Source organism: Equus asinus, chromosome 8 (genome assembly GCF_041296235.1).
Source record: "Equus asinus isolate D_3611 breed Donkey chromosome 8, EquAss-T2T_v2, whole genome shotgun sequence".
Classification (NCBI taxonomy): Eukaryota; Metazoa; Chordata; class Mammalia; order Perissodactyla; family Equidae; genus Equus; species Equus asinus.
Window position 1 is genome coordinate 28,310,879 of NC_091797.1, and position 13,596 is coordinate 28,324,474.

Below are 13,596 nucleotides of genomic sequence, written 5' to 3' on the forward strand. Positions count from 1 at the left end.
GCTCAACAGTCACATGTGGCATATTGGACAACACAGATATAAAACACTTGCAACACCACAGAAAGTTCTGTTAGATAGTTCTTATCTAGAAGCTAAAACCACCAGTGCAAAATGCAAGATGATTAATAAATGAGGAAAATGGGGAGAAAACTGTGCACTCAAATAAAGAGCATGCTCTAGAGGATGCCTCAGCATTCAGCGGCATTTAAAAACCATAAATCAGTAGTAGCGGCATGCCTTTCAGGGCAAAGGAAGAGAGCATGGAGCCAGCACACTCTCCAAAGGTTTTAAGAAGAGGAGTTCTAGAAATTAAGAGAATAAGCAACAAAAGAATATTGGAAAGAAACTGTGACCTGAGTCACAGATAATAGTTTTGGATCTATCTTCTCTGGGTCTTGGTTTCCCCACCTATAAAAACAGGATGTTCAATCAGATGCTTTCTAATGTCTTACTAGGCCCCCAGGTGCATAATTCTAGATTCTTAAATTTCTGATCTCACTGGTAACTTTATTAAAAAAAACGAGGAAAGAGCGCTAACTAAAAACTTTCTCAGGACAAGCTTGAAAAGTTAAAACTAAAATTCAACTCGGTTAACCCTAGTTATACCCAAAACCAGCTGCACACTAGGATCAACTGGGGACTTGAAAAATAGACCAAAGCCTGTGCTGACCCACACCAACTGAAGTTGAGTCTCTGGGTGGCGCCCAGGCACCTGCAATTTTTTAAAGCTTCCCAAAGTATACTGACGCACAATGAGGGTTAAGATCCACTATGCTAGAATAAGCGATTGTACACTTTAGGCAAGAAAAAATAATAAAAAACACTTTCCTCTCTCCTTCGCTACATCCACACAAATGGCAACTGACAAGATGGGGGTTATATATATTACAAACACATATCCTCTGAATTTGATTTTTACAGTCCAGGAGAACATCTGTCTGAAAAAGAGCCAAGTAGAAAAGTAACAGTATATTACTAAAGTAAGAATTTTGAAATGAATTCTCAAGTATTAAAAAAAGAACTCCCTAGTAAAAAGTTTAAAAGTTAGGTTTTCTTTCTAAAGCTCAGAGAAGGACAAGAAGTATGCATAAAAGGGTAGACTCTTACAGGTTGAAGGTGAGCATTGTAAAAGGGTCAAGCCATCAGGGACTAGGCAGCTGTCTGTGAGACCAACAGGGCACAAGCGCTTTGAAACCCTTCTACAAGCAGCCTGCCAAGGGGATCCATCCTTTACTATCTGTCACCAAATTTAAATAAAACAAAAAATTAACCTTTAATGATTCATAGGTAGACAAGAAAGTGGGAAGAAGGGAAAAACTGTTTCCCAATAGTCATTAAAGAAGATGATGCCTGGCATTTCCTGGCAGGCTTACTTTCCAGATATTATCTCATTGAAGTCTCACAACCACCTTGTGAGACTATGTACTATGATTAGTATTTTATGGTTAAGGAAACCAAGAGATAGAGATGAGAAAACGTGCTCAAAGTCACACAGCTGGGAGTAAAGGAGCTGGGATCTAAACCCAGGAAGAGATTCCAGAGCACACGCTCTTCCCCAGTGTGCTCTACTGTCAGTCTCTCTCCACCACTTGGTGTGTATGTAGGTATGAGCGTCTAGGACTGACTGAGGCAGATGGAGACGCAGATATAAGGAGGGGGAAGGGGAAGCAGAAAAGCATCAGAGCAGTGTGCTCGGGAGGACAGACTAAAGGATGAGACTCTGAGGTACATACCTGACGAAAGGGGGAATTACAAATTTTCCCTAATTCTTTTAGCTTGGACTGTCATGTATATACCACATCTCTAAGAAACAGACATAAGGTGAAGGAAGCAAAGGACAGAGGAGAAACACTAGGTATTAAACTAACTGAAAATCTGGGGATGAGGAGCAATAAGGTGAGCTAAGTACAGGGAGACTAAACTCTACATCAATCCAGTAATAGCGGGCGGGAAATAAACAGCTTTACTTGAGGACAGGGGTTTCTCAGTTCATTAGGAAAGTTCATTTCCTCTCACAGAAGATAGTTAGAATACGTGGATAGATAACACGAACACCACAGTCACCACAGAAGTATATCCCAAACTGTGAGCAAGTAAACTGACATTCTGCATTATAAACTCCTTGAATTTGCTTATAAGGAGCTAAAACAGCTTTTATGTCCCAAGGCATGACAGAACACAGGTAACGGTAGATCTCTAAAAGCCCAACCAAACCCACTGAAGGCTAGTCAAATGAACTTTACAAAAATCCTCAAGCCTAATTCCAGACATGTATTTCAACGTTCTTTCTCACCTCAACTTCTTCCCCAAGTGGAACAATTAGGAGTCCCAATAAATCACATTTTGAGGATATGATGTCTAAACCATGAAATGGGCATGCAGCAGACAGGAAAGGGGCTAAAATAAAGGGGCCATGATAAACCATAATCTAGACAATAAATCTGGAAGTAAATGAAGGTTTGGCTACAACCTGGGAGAAAAACAAAGTGGTGCTGGAAAAAAAACAAAAAGGCACACAACAGGGTGACCTTATCACTTCTTGCTTTTATTATTTGTTGTTAAACAACAAACATAACCAGAGTCAGCAGTATCATCATTACAGGGACCAAATACAGCCTTTTTAATATAGAAAACAAACATAAAAGCAAGATACCCTTGATTTAGATATGGCTATCTGGTGCTCATTAAGTGTTTATAACAAGCAGACTAAACGAGCCATCGAGACCTAGAGCTTCTCATGAATATGCTCAGGTTGCAGAGCTGCTGCGGGAAGATTAATATAAGGGACTCGCTGCAAAAAGATGACATATGAAAGATTTAAAGGGTTCTCCAGCTTATGAGCAGTTTCTCCAATGCACAAAAGCAAACCAAAGCCTATTTCTTGGCAAGCCAAGATATTCAGCAAGAGGCCATATCTCATAATACATATCTGGACTATAAAAGCAAGTACACAGCTGGGAGTAAAAGAGTAAGAGAGCGTTCCCTCGAGACAGGTAAAAGTAACATACTTTCATGGACACGGGAATACAGATAAGAAACAAGAAGCCAAAACTTCTTAAAGGATACGGTCTGTGCCAGGAAACAACGTTCTTCCAGTCAACAGCTCCGCCATTATGCATCCCACCGACCAAATATCAACTGGCAAAATTAAAGAGAAATAAAAGCGCATACAATGTCACTATTACCATCCTTGGATATAAATGGAACTATAACTAGGGGTGAAATACTCAAATTATTATTTAAGACATCTGAGGTTCAACAATTATACTCATTTTTACAGAAATAAGCTTATTAAGACCTTCACCCAACCAAAGGGCTTCATAGGTGGGATAAGTCAAAACACAGTTAAGGGAAGAGAAATAAGCTGTTCGAAAAGGGGTAAAAGTTTCATATTGGTAGAAATGGTGGATTCTCCCAAGGAATATGGAGAGAGAAGATTACGAACCCATTGTCTTCAGGTAGAAGTACTCAGAGAATATGTTGAAAATCTAAATAAATAAAACCCAAATGCTAAATCACAAAGTTTGAAAGCTGTGTATAGAAACCCCACTTTCTCTATCTGAACAACTGAAATATTTTCTATTTGTGGACTTTTAAAAGGATCACCGACGGAAGAAAAGATGTCTCCTCCCACTCCCACCATTTCCACTTCTAAGAATCCGAAATACACCCAACATAGTATTAATAAGGACCTAAAGAACCGATAAAAGCAATACCTGTCTGGTTGTAATGCATCCAGTTCAGCATGATCTCAGGAGCCCTGTACCACCTAGTGGCCACATAGCCTGTCATTTCATCATCTGTATGTCGAGCCAGTCCAAAATCCAAGATCTAAGGGAGGGAAGAGAAATCAGGCCCCGAACAGTCAAACTCCTAAGAATTGTAAGGCAGGAGGGAAAAAACTCTAGTACCTTATAACAAGGGAGAACAATACAACACTTCCATAAACATATTTCCTGGTTTATGCTTAGAATGCATGGTAAACACAGCAACAACTTTAAAAAATAAAATTACAAAAAAACAAAACAAAACAAAAATGCCACTCCTAGGTATTTACCGAAGAGCGACGAAAACGTACGTCCACACAAAGACCTGCATGTGAATATTCATAGGATACAAAACTGGAATTTACATAGCCCCAAACTGGAATTGAAGCAAATGTCCATCAACAGGTAGATGGATAAACAAACTGTGGTATATTCATAAAATCGACACTACTCAGCAATAAAAAGGAATGAACTAATGACACACATAATCCAGATGGATCTCAAAAATATTACACTAAAGTCAGACACACACACAAAAATACTATACGATTCCATTTATATGAAACTCCAGAAAAGATAAATCTACTCTATAGTGTCAGAAAGCAGATCGGTGGTCGACTGAAGCCAGGTTTAGGGGTAGACGGGTGGGGACTGGCTAGGAAGGGGCAAACGGGAACTTTCTGAAGTCACAGAAATGTTCTTTACCATAATTGTGTTGATGGTTACACGGTTACATAAATTTGTCAAATGTACACTTAAAATGATGCGTTTCATTGTATGTAAACTATGTTTCAAAAATTGCACAAAAAATGAAACAAAAAAGTTATTCCAGAGCTGCTTCCTCATCATAGACAATTTATCTCTTACTTGAATTATTTTGAATGAGTGGGTTTGTGCAATTTTTCTCTATTTTAAGGAAATAGTTTCTTAAATAGAAGTTTCTTAAATAGAAACTATTTAATCTAATAGTTATCTCTTCAGGATTGCTTACTAGATATTCAGACTATAATTTTTCTTTATTATAACTATTATAACTAATATATTAAATTTCTAATCTAACTTTATTTTGGAATGAAAACAAGACATCCAGTGCCACCTTCCATGTCACTTAAAACTAAAGCTAACTAAGTCTATGGTTTAAATTTCAAAGTTTAATATTCCTAAAGACAATATGAATTTTCAGATAAAAAGTCATGGCTTATAAACCCACTCCCTATACAAATCTTCCTGGTTAGTCAAACATATAACGACAAGGTAAAACAAACAATTACGCTCGCCCTTCATCTTACCTTCAGCTCGCAGTCTTCATTCACAGCTAGATTACTAGGTTTTAGGTCCTAGGAGGCAAGTACAGAGAGGACAAGATCAACTTTAAGACGCATGGTAAACTGTCCCCCTACAGGTGATGATGAAGACCCAAACACAAAAATAAGACTTCATCCAGCTATAAATAATCTCCATTCTATAGTCACTATCTACTCCTAATCAGCATTAAATAAGTAAAAACAACACATCTTCTTTCTTTAATCAGTTTAAACCTAGAGTAAAGCTGCAATCCATCAATATTTCAATAGCTAAAGTAAGTTTAGATTAGGACCTTGGCTCAATGCCAGTTTTCCCCCACCCCAGCTCCCCAAAATAATTTAATCAAAATCACAATACACACCCTGTGAATTATGTCGGCTGAATGTATATACTGTGAAAGAGAAAAAAGTCAATTAAATGAAAAAGTTATCTGCAACCTCCTACTGTCATCTTACATGACATATTTGAGTACATTTTCATGAATCAATAAGAACTGCTAGTATTAACAGTGGGATTAGAAATCAGAACAATAACTATCAGTAGTCTGTCCGTTCATAACTATGATTTCCATACCATCAACTCTACTCACAGAGCTGGAATATGAGTGAAATAGAGCTTTCAATCTATTTTCTGGTTGGTGCTCTGAAGCTCTGTAAGAACTTAAAGCTGCTAAATATCAAATGCAGTTTAATTTTAAAACACTGTTCATCTGCCCCTCCCACAAATAAGCCTCTCTGAGGATGTTTTTAAAGTTTCAACATGACACTGACCGGATATCAGATTATATCAAGAAATTATTATTCCTGTTTAGATGTAATAAAGAAGAGTCCTTAATTCTCAGACATACATACTGAAGTATCTATGGGTAGAATGATATGATGTCTAGACTTGCCTTAAAATAATCCAGGGCTTGAGGGATAAGAAATAAACAAGATTGGCCATATGTTGGTAATTGTGGTCACTGAGTAAACACAGGGGTTCATTACACTATGAGTGTACTTGTGATTCTGTGAGTGTTTGAGATTTTCCATAAGAAAAGTTTTTTGGTTTTGCTTGTTTTTTCTTAAGCTCTAAATGGAAAGGAGAAAGGGAGAATGCATTCCTCAAAATTATTACTACTACTGTCTGTACCTTGAGACCTCGGAGAATTTGGTAGATAAGAAACTGAACATGGTCGTCTGTAAGCTTCTGACATTTCACAATGTTGTTCAGATCTGCCCCCATGAGATGGGTCACCAGATACCTAGAAATTAATGGAGAGTTACACAATAATCCAGAACCCCTAAGAAAGCTCTTATCTCCATAAGACTTAAAAGTTTTTAAGAAAAGCCCACCCAGTAAGTACACAGTGACAGCTAAAAGCTTAATAACTACTAAAGGGGGGGCAGGGGAAGGGGCTCATTTTCAACACCACTATTCTAATTTTACCACCTACCATCTACTTTTCCAGAAATGCTTATACTCATTCCTACTTGACATATCTTTTCCTAAATTCTTTGAAGAAAAAAGTAAAGATGGAGATTAGAATGATATATGTTTGTATCAGTTTTCTTAAAAATGTTACTGTTGCATGAGAAATATAGTAAAACTAAATGCATGGCCATAGTAAAGTATCTTGTATTTTTATATCCACTATTACATTTTCACCTCATTATAAACCCTCCAACTTATAGGTCCTAAAATAGGAGTATCTTTAAATTTTCAAATTATAATTCTCCCTCTTTTTCAGAAATGACTGGTGAAAGCATATTGTTCACTGACAATATTCCTGCATTTACTTTAAAGGGAGGAGGAACACATTCTATCTGTAGTAAGAGGAGGCATGCCACACCTCACAGGTGTGGTGCTAGTTGTTAATCCTGTCTTTACATGGTGAGATTAGGGAATGATTATATTCAAGTCCAACAGGTTCACCACAGATATTCCAGACGCAATGCCTTACCCACTCATTACTGTATTACACAGCTATGGGAACATAAAAACGACATCACTTTTAAAGAGGCTGAATTTTTAAAAAACTAGGTTAGGTTTTATCTACTGTGTAAGAATCATTACCCACTCCTAAGGCCGAATAATAATGTATACCATTTGAGTTGTAAAGAATGCTGATTTCATTCCATTTTTATTTTTATTTTTTAAGAATTTAGAGGGAAAGAAACCAGGCCAGTAAATTTAAATCTAATATTAAATGTATTATATGGGGGGCCGGCCCCGTGGCCAAGTGGTTAAATTTGCATGCTCCGCTGCGGCAGCCCAGGGTTTCGTGGGTTCGAATCCTGGGCGCAGACATGGCACTGCTCATCAAGCCACGCTGAGGCGGCGTCCCACATGCCACAAACTAGAAGGACCCACAACTAAAAATACACAACTATATACTGGGGGGCTTTGGGGAGAAAAAGGAAAAAGAAAATCTTTAAAAAATGTACTATATGAATAACTACGTGTATGACCTCTCTTTATACGTACACACCCCCACACATATCCCACACACTACATTTATTACTTGCTTTCCTCAAGGAAGAATTGAAATTTTTTTCTGTTGCATAATTTCCCAATTGGGCCGATGTGGTAGTTTCCAATTTCAGGAAGACCAATAGGACATAGCCTAGATGTAACCTAAGGTAAGGTTTTAGCGTTTCATATTTTTAAAACTTGCATGTTTATATTGCCTTGAGGAAAGGATAGACTGTAAATGTAATTTGGAGTAAAGTGGACTTCTTGAAATATTTTCATAAAGGGAGTTCTGGTTTAAGAGATGTTCCAAGCTCAACATAACATACCATAGTGCTTATTCCGTGCCAAGCACGTTTATTATGCCCATGACTCATGTGCTCTTCCCATCAACCCTATAAGGTAAGTCCCATTAGTATTCCCACTTCATTGATGAGGAAATAGAGACAGAACAAGGATATGTATCACGCTCCAGGTTAAAAGAGTGGTCATGTCAGGGGTTGGATCCAAACCTGTTTGATCTCAGAGACCATGAACTTAATCACAGCACATACTGCCTCCAAATTCTTCCAGTTGAAACAGAATTTAAGTCAAAAGAATGATCTTTTTTTAAGTTTTATAAATGTCAAATAATCAGGGAAGTAGTATAGTCAGATAATTTCCTTAATAATTCTCAATACTTACTATCAAAGTTAATCTTTAATGAAGAAAGCTGGTAAAAACATAGCAATATTCCATCTTAATCCAGTCACTGTATTTTTTAACCCCAAAGTGACACATATTCTAACAAATATGAGAATGTTGTGAATAACCGGTTAATATATTTTGAAATCAGGACCTCCCCTAGAAAATCCAGGATAATGGTGGCCACATCCATAATACCAATTACGACAAATTGCAAGGCTCAGGTTGAGGAAGAGAGAATCCAATTTCTGTCTTATAAGACTGCTTTGCAAATAATTACATTTTATGACACTGGGTAGTAAAAGGATTATTCTCTCAACTTTTAAAAATAATTTTGTTTTTTAAAGATTGGCACCTGAGCTAACATCTGTTGCCAATCTTCTTTTTTTCTCTTCCTTCTTCTTCCCCAAAGCCCCCTAGTACATAATTGTATATTTTAGCTATAGGTCCTTCTGGTTGTGCTGTGTGGGATGCCGCCTCAGCATGGCTCAATGAGCGGTGCCATGTTCGCACCCAGGATCCAAAGCAGCAAAACCCTGGGCCACTGAAGCAGAGCGCGTGAACTTAACCACTCAGCCACGGGGCCAGACGCTAAAAATAATTTTAAGGAGAAAAGGCAAACAAAGGAAACATTGTATCTTGAAATAAAAGCTAAAAATCTTAGCTCTCTAATATGTCTGTGCTAGTTCACAAAGGTGTTTAGCAGTATTACCAATGCAACCATAGTAATTCCGGGTATAACTTTAGTGTTTAAATGGTTCCCAGTGACTTAAGAAATCCTAGGCAGCCAGGTTACCACTGACTGCACAGCCTGAGAAAACACACGATTAGTCAGCATATTCCACCACGGTGTAATTCCCCTCAAACCCCCTCCCCATCAGAGACCACATCTATTTTATCACCAGAATCTCCAGACAGAAGGTGAGACTGTCAAAACATGTGGGTATATAAGATTAATCAGTATACTAATAACTATCAAGCCTTGCTGCTAGGCTACAATTAAATCAACTGAAAAGCATTATACATGGCAGAAGTATCTTGCAGGAACTAACCTAATCACTACATGTTGTTTCCATGAGGCCCAAAGAACAATCCACGACAATCAATTGTCAAATTCCAACTCATCACGTATAGAAAGGTTTCCAAAATGAATCTTGCAACAGTGGACAAAAGCAAGCAGCATGCAAAGTTACTCAATGTTTATGGAAGAGATATCACCTTTTAAAGCAGTGAACAGGGGAGTGGGAGAAAAATGGAGATGAGCACATTTTAAGTCAGTCAATTCCAAAAGGAGTATTAATGGACAGCCCATAATTTCCACAGTATCTGTCTCTGGAAAGCAAATTTAATTACATTTTAGTAGACAGCCTATTACTGTCAGCGTTCATGACACCTCAGATAAATTAGTGAAGGTTTGACTTGAGAACAGCTGAAAGCCAGCTAGTTCTCCCATCTTTAAAACGGAATTAAGCAAGTAGGACTTTATTAGGCTAAGGGCTGAAAAGACGATTTCATGGCCTGACACAAATCTTGCTTTTCACTTTTCTTGTGAAGATGGCCTCCTTTAAATTTAATCAAACTCTAAAGAGCATAAATCACCTTTTCTCAAAGTAACTCTTAAAAGTAAAATGTACTGTACCAGCCAAAAGGCAGACCTCTACAGTAAGCGGTTTCCAGCACTCTTGACGGTGCCCCCTCCTACCCCTTCATTTACCAAGCACTTCCTGGATAGCACCCAATTGTCAAGACTCCTCCCCATCACTTTTCTTTTTTAAAGCATAACACAATCAGAAAGAATCTATGTAGGAAAAAAATCTCTTTTATACCTATGGATTGGCATCTCTACTACTGTCAGCCCTATTTGATAAAGCAATTATGAACAGGCAAAAAACATTTCCATATTTAAACAATGTATTTAAAATAATCACAAGGATTGACAATTTGTAACCACAAGCCTCTGAAACACATTCAATGATCCTGGGGACTCAAGACAGTCTGTTCTCGACAGTAGCAGACAGAGTGATTCTTTAAAAATAAAAGTCACATCATGTCACTCCTCTCAAAAGACTTCTCATTTCATTTAAAGACAAATATCCCTTTGATGGCAAATAAAGCCCTGCATAATCCAGTACCCGGTCCCCAATTATCTCTGACTTCATCATCTACTTCTCTCCCCTGCTCTCACTCAGCTCCACACTGGCCTCCTTACTCCAGCCACACAGGTCCCCTTGCTGCAATTCCAATATAGCATGCAGTCATTTGCCTCAGGACCTTTGCATTGGCTGTTCCTTCTGTCTGTACTGGTCTTCCCTCAGATATCCCCGGGTGTGATTGCTCTACTCTTTCAAATTTTTGCTCAAAATTCACCTTCTCAATAAGGGCTTTCCTCACCACCCCACTTAAAATTGCATCTCCCCCTGCCTTCAGACACCTAACTCCCTTTCCCTGCTCTGCCTTTTCTTTTCATCCACAGCATAACTGCCTGCTAATATACTAATTCCCCTTTTAATACACTCATTGTTTACTGTTATCTATCTGTACGATGTTCAAGGAGGGCAGGGTTCTTTCTTGTTCCCTGTGGTATCTAAAGTACCCAGAACAGTGTCTGGCAGATATAAGGCGCTCAATTACTACTGAAATGAATTGAATGACCCAGGACGACTCACAGAGCATTACCAGAAGACCAGGCAAGGGCACGTCTTACTGAAACACTCACGCCAAAGACCTTGTCTGGTAAGCAGACCAAACTGTTCCAACATAAGGGGTAAAAGTACCATTCACCAGCCAGGTAGACAGCTTAGCCAGGGTGTTCCACAACAAACTATTCACCTCATTTGAAGCAAAGATTACTGAAAGGTGCCCTTTATCTTACCTGAATCAACCGAACCAGACTCAATATTCTATCACATGGTCTACATTACAGGATAAAAACAAAAAGCTCGTCAAAAGAGAATGCAGTGGGCATGCTATCAGACTAGATCAGCCATCAGTTATAGACAAGACAGCACAAGGTTATTCGTTCATTCAATCACTCCATCAACAAATACCTACTGGTGAGCACTGGGGACGCAACAGTGTAAAAGACAGAGACAGAATTCAGACGAGAAGAAGGCAGATATAAATATATAATCATAACAGAACATGATTAGAGCTATAAAAGGGAACACCAGGTGCTGGAGAACACACAGGACAGGGCCCCCAACCCAGACTTAGGACGGAGTTCATTAGGGAAAGATTTCTTCAAAGACTCAAACTCTAAGCTAGACCTTGAAGATTCTTTACCTTTTTACATCAGCTAAACTGAGACAAAGGGAGCATCTTATTGATCATGTCAGACAAAAACTGAACAGTATTCTCTTGAAGGATGTATAATTTGTTTAGATTTCAAATGTGAGTCAGTGAAGACATCTACAAGACCTCTCTTGTAAGGAAATAAATTGCAAATATAATTGTTAATACAGTTATTCATATTCTCTTCCCATATTAGCTATCTTGAGCGCTCAGGCATTTTTTTTCAAAGAATAAAAGTATTTCTGAAAGTCCAAACAACTGGTCTGGGTATTTCTTTCAGTGATGGAGGAAAGCTTCATTTCCAAGCAGATAATGCTTATTAGCTAAATTAGGAAAACAATTCTCCTTCACCACACACACGCATACACACACACTAGAATTTACTAATACACAATTTTTACCCAAGTACAAAAGAAAAATCAAGGGTTATCTACTCCTTTAACATTCTCTATTCCATACAAATCTTTTTCTGTACACTTTACACATTTCCTTCATTTCTTTGGCTGTCTAGAACAAATCTCAACCTCTACACTCCATCTGTATTCATCTGTTTCTTTGGACACAGTTGCTTTCTTCAGAGGCTTTCTTCCACTAAGCTTCTCTCATTGCCTGAGGTCACTTAACACCCTGCATGTCACTTAGACATTACAAATTTGACTTAGTCCTTTAGTTTTTTTAGGTAAGCATTTATGCGGCATCTCATTAATGAGACCACATGCAACCGGTAGGCCTTTAGTTTTGACATCTTACATAGGACCTTATTATAGTATTTACCCAATAAGAAGGGTTATCAGACTTTCAAATAACAATCATAGCTCTGGATCAAGAAAATGTGATCAGAAATAGATTTAGAGCCAAAAGACCACAGATGTATGCAATTTGGTACATGGTTTTATACAATTCAGTTCACCTCCCTCAACTTCAGGTTTGTCATCTGAAAATTTCTAAGTACTAAAAACTCAAGGAAGAAAACAAACTCCTCCTGTAACAGAGCTTACAAGCCAGAGGGAGAAGACAGACAAAAACAAATACATGGTGGTCAAATCTGCTAAGAACAAAGCAGGGTAAGGAGTCAACCCCGACAGTGGGGTGGTCTTTCGGCTATGGCACTGAGGGACAAAGAGCTTCTGATGAACAGACCTTTGAGTAGGTTCCGAAGGAGATGAGGGAGACAGTCATGTGGAATATGGGGAGAGCGTACCAGGCCAACCTTAGAAACCAGGGCAAAGGTCTTACAGGGAACGTGGACGTCCGTATCCAAGGAAGAACAAAGAGGCCAGAGTGGCAGGAAAAGAGAGAGGATGTGGAGAGAATGTGAGGTGAGGTCAGAGTGCACAGGAACAAATCACAGGGGATCTTTCAGAACTTCCCACACTCTATTTTCGTTCATCATTCAACTTGTTCTTCTCTCCCATTAAGAGTCTCAACTCCATCACCAGGGATCATGTTTACCTTGTTTATTGTTATATTACCAGAGACTAGTGCTGTGCCTAGCACAGGATAGGTATTCCAACGTTTATTGAATGAAATCTGGTTAAAATGTAAATCTAGAAACTCCCTTTACCAATTCAGTATGTTCAGCTTCTTTCATATTGATATAAAAGGCTAAACTTCCTAGTTGAACACTCATTTTGAGTAAATGGAAGGCTAAGCTAGATGATTATCTGCCCACTGGCTTCCACTAAAACAACGGTCGCTGACTGCCCTGTTGTAGGTCCTCTGCTAGATCACAGCAGAATCTGAAACTTCACTTCCTTTCCCTCTTGAAGAACTAAAGAACAGAGATAGGAACTCGGATATAAGAAACATCGGACGGGAAGTAGTAAAATGAGGAGAGAAGTGGCAGAAAATAGTAGGGAGAGACTGTTTTCCACTTAACCCATGACAATTCAGCTTCCCTGAAATTTGAGGAACTAGTTCCCACTAGGAGTCCAACAACTCTTCATTGCCTACCAAGCTTGATCAGAGGACCACCGCAGTTAGGAGGAGGCAACACTGTAGGAGCACGAAGTTGCAGCTGACTCTAGGGGTTAGTTTCTAACACTGGCTACCTAAAATTTTTGGATTTCTATTGGTAACTAAATATTTGTAGCATGCA

General features: G+C 38.6%; 1 protein-coding gene across 2 annotated transcripts in view; it reads right to left on the reverse strand.

Annotated features, from left to right (window-relative positions):
• The window catches only part of MAPK14 (mitogen-activated protein kinase 14), a 67,663-nt gene that overhangs the window by 21,155 nt on the left and 32,912 nt on the right, over positions 1 to 13,596 (reverse strand). For both annotated transcript variants that reach the window (XM_070515019.1, XM_014830901.3), the window contains exons 4-8: positions 6,204 to 6,315; positions 5,434 to 5,463; positions 5,057 to 5,104; positions 3,717 to 3,831; positions 3,067 to 3,138 (exon numbers count right to left, since the gene is read on the reverse strand). In XM_070515019.1, coding sequence (XP_070371120.1) covers positions 3,067 to 3,138; positions 3,717 to 3,831; positions 5,057 to 5,104; positions 5,434 to 5,463; positions 6,204 to 6,315 — 377 coding nt within the window. The remainder of the gene's footprint in view (positions 1 to 3,066; positions 3,139 to 3,716; positions 3,832 to 5,056; positions 5,105 to 5,433; positions 5,464 to 6,203; positions 6,316 to 13,596) is intronic.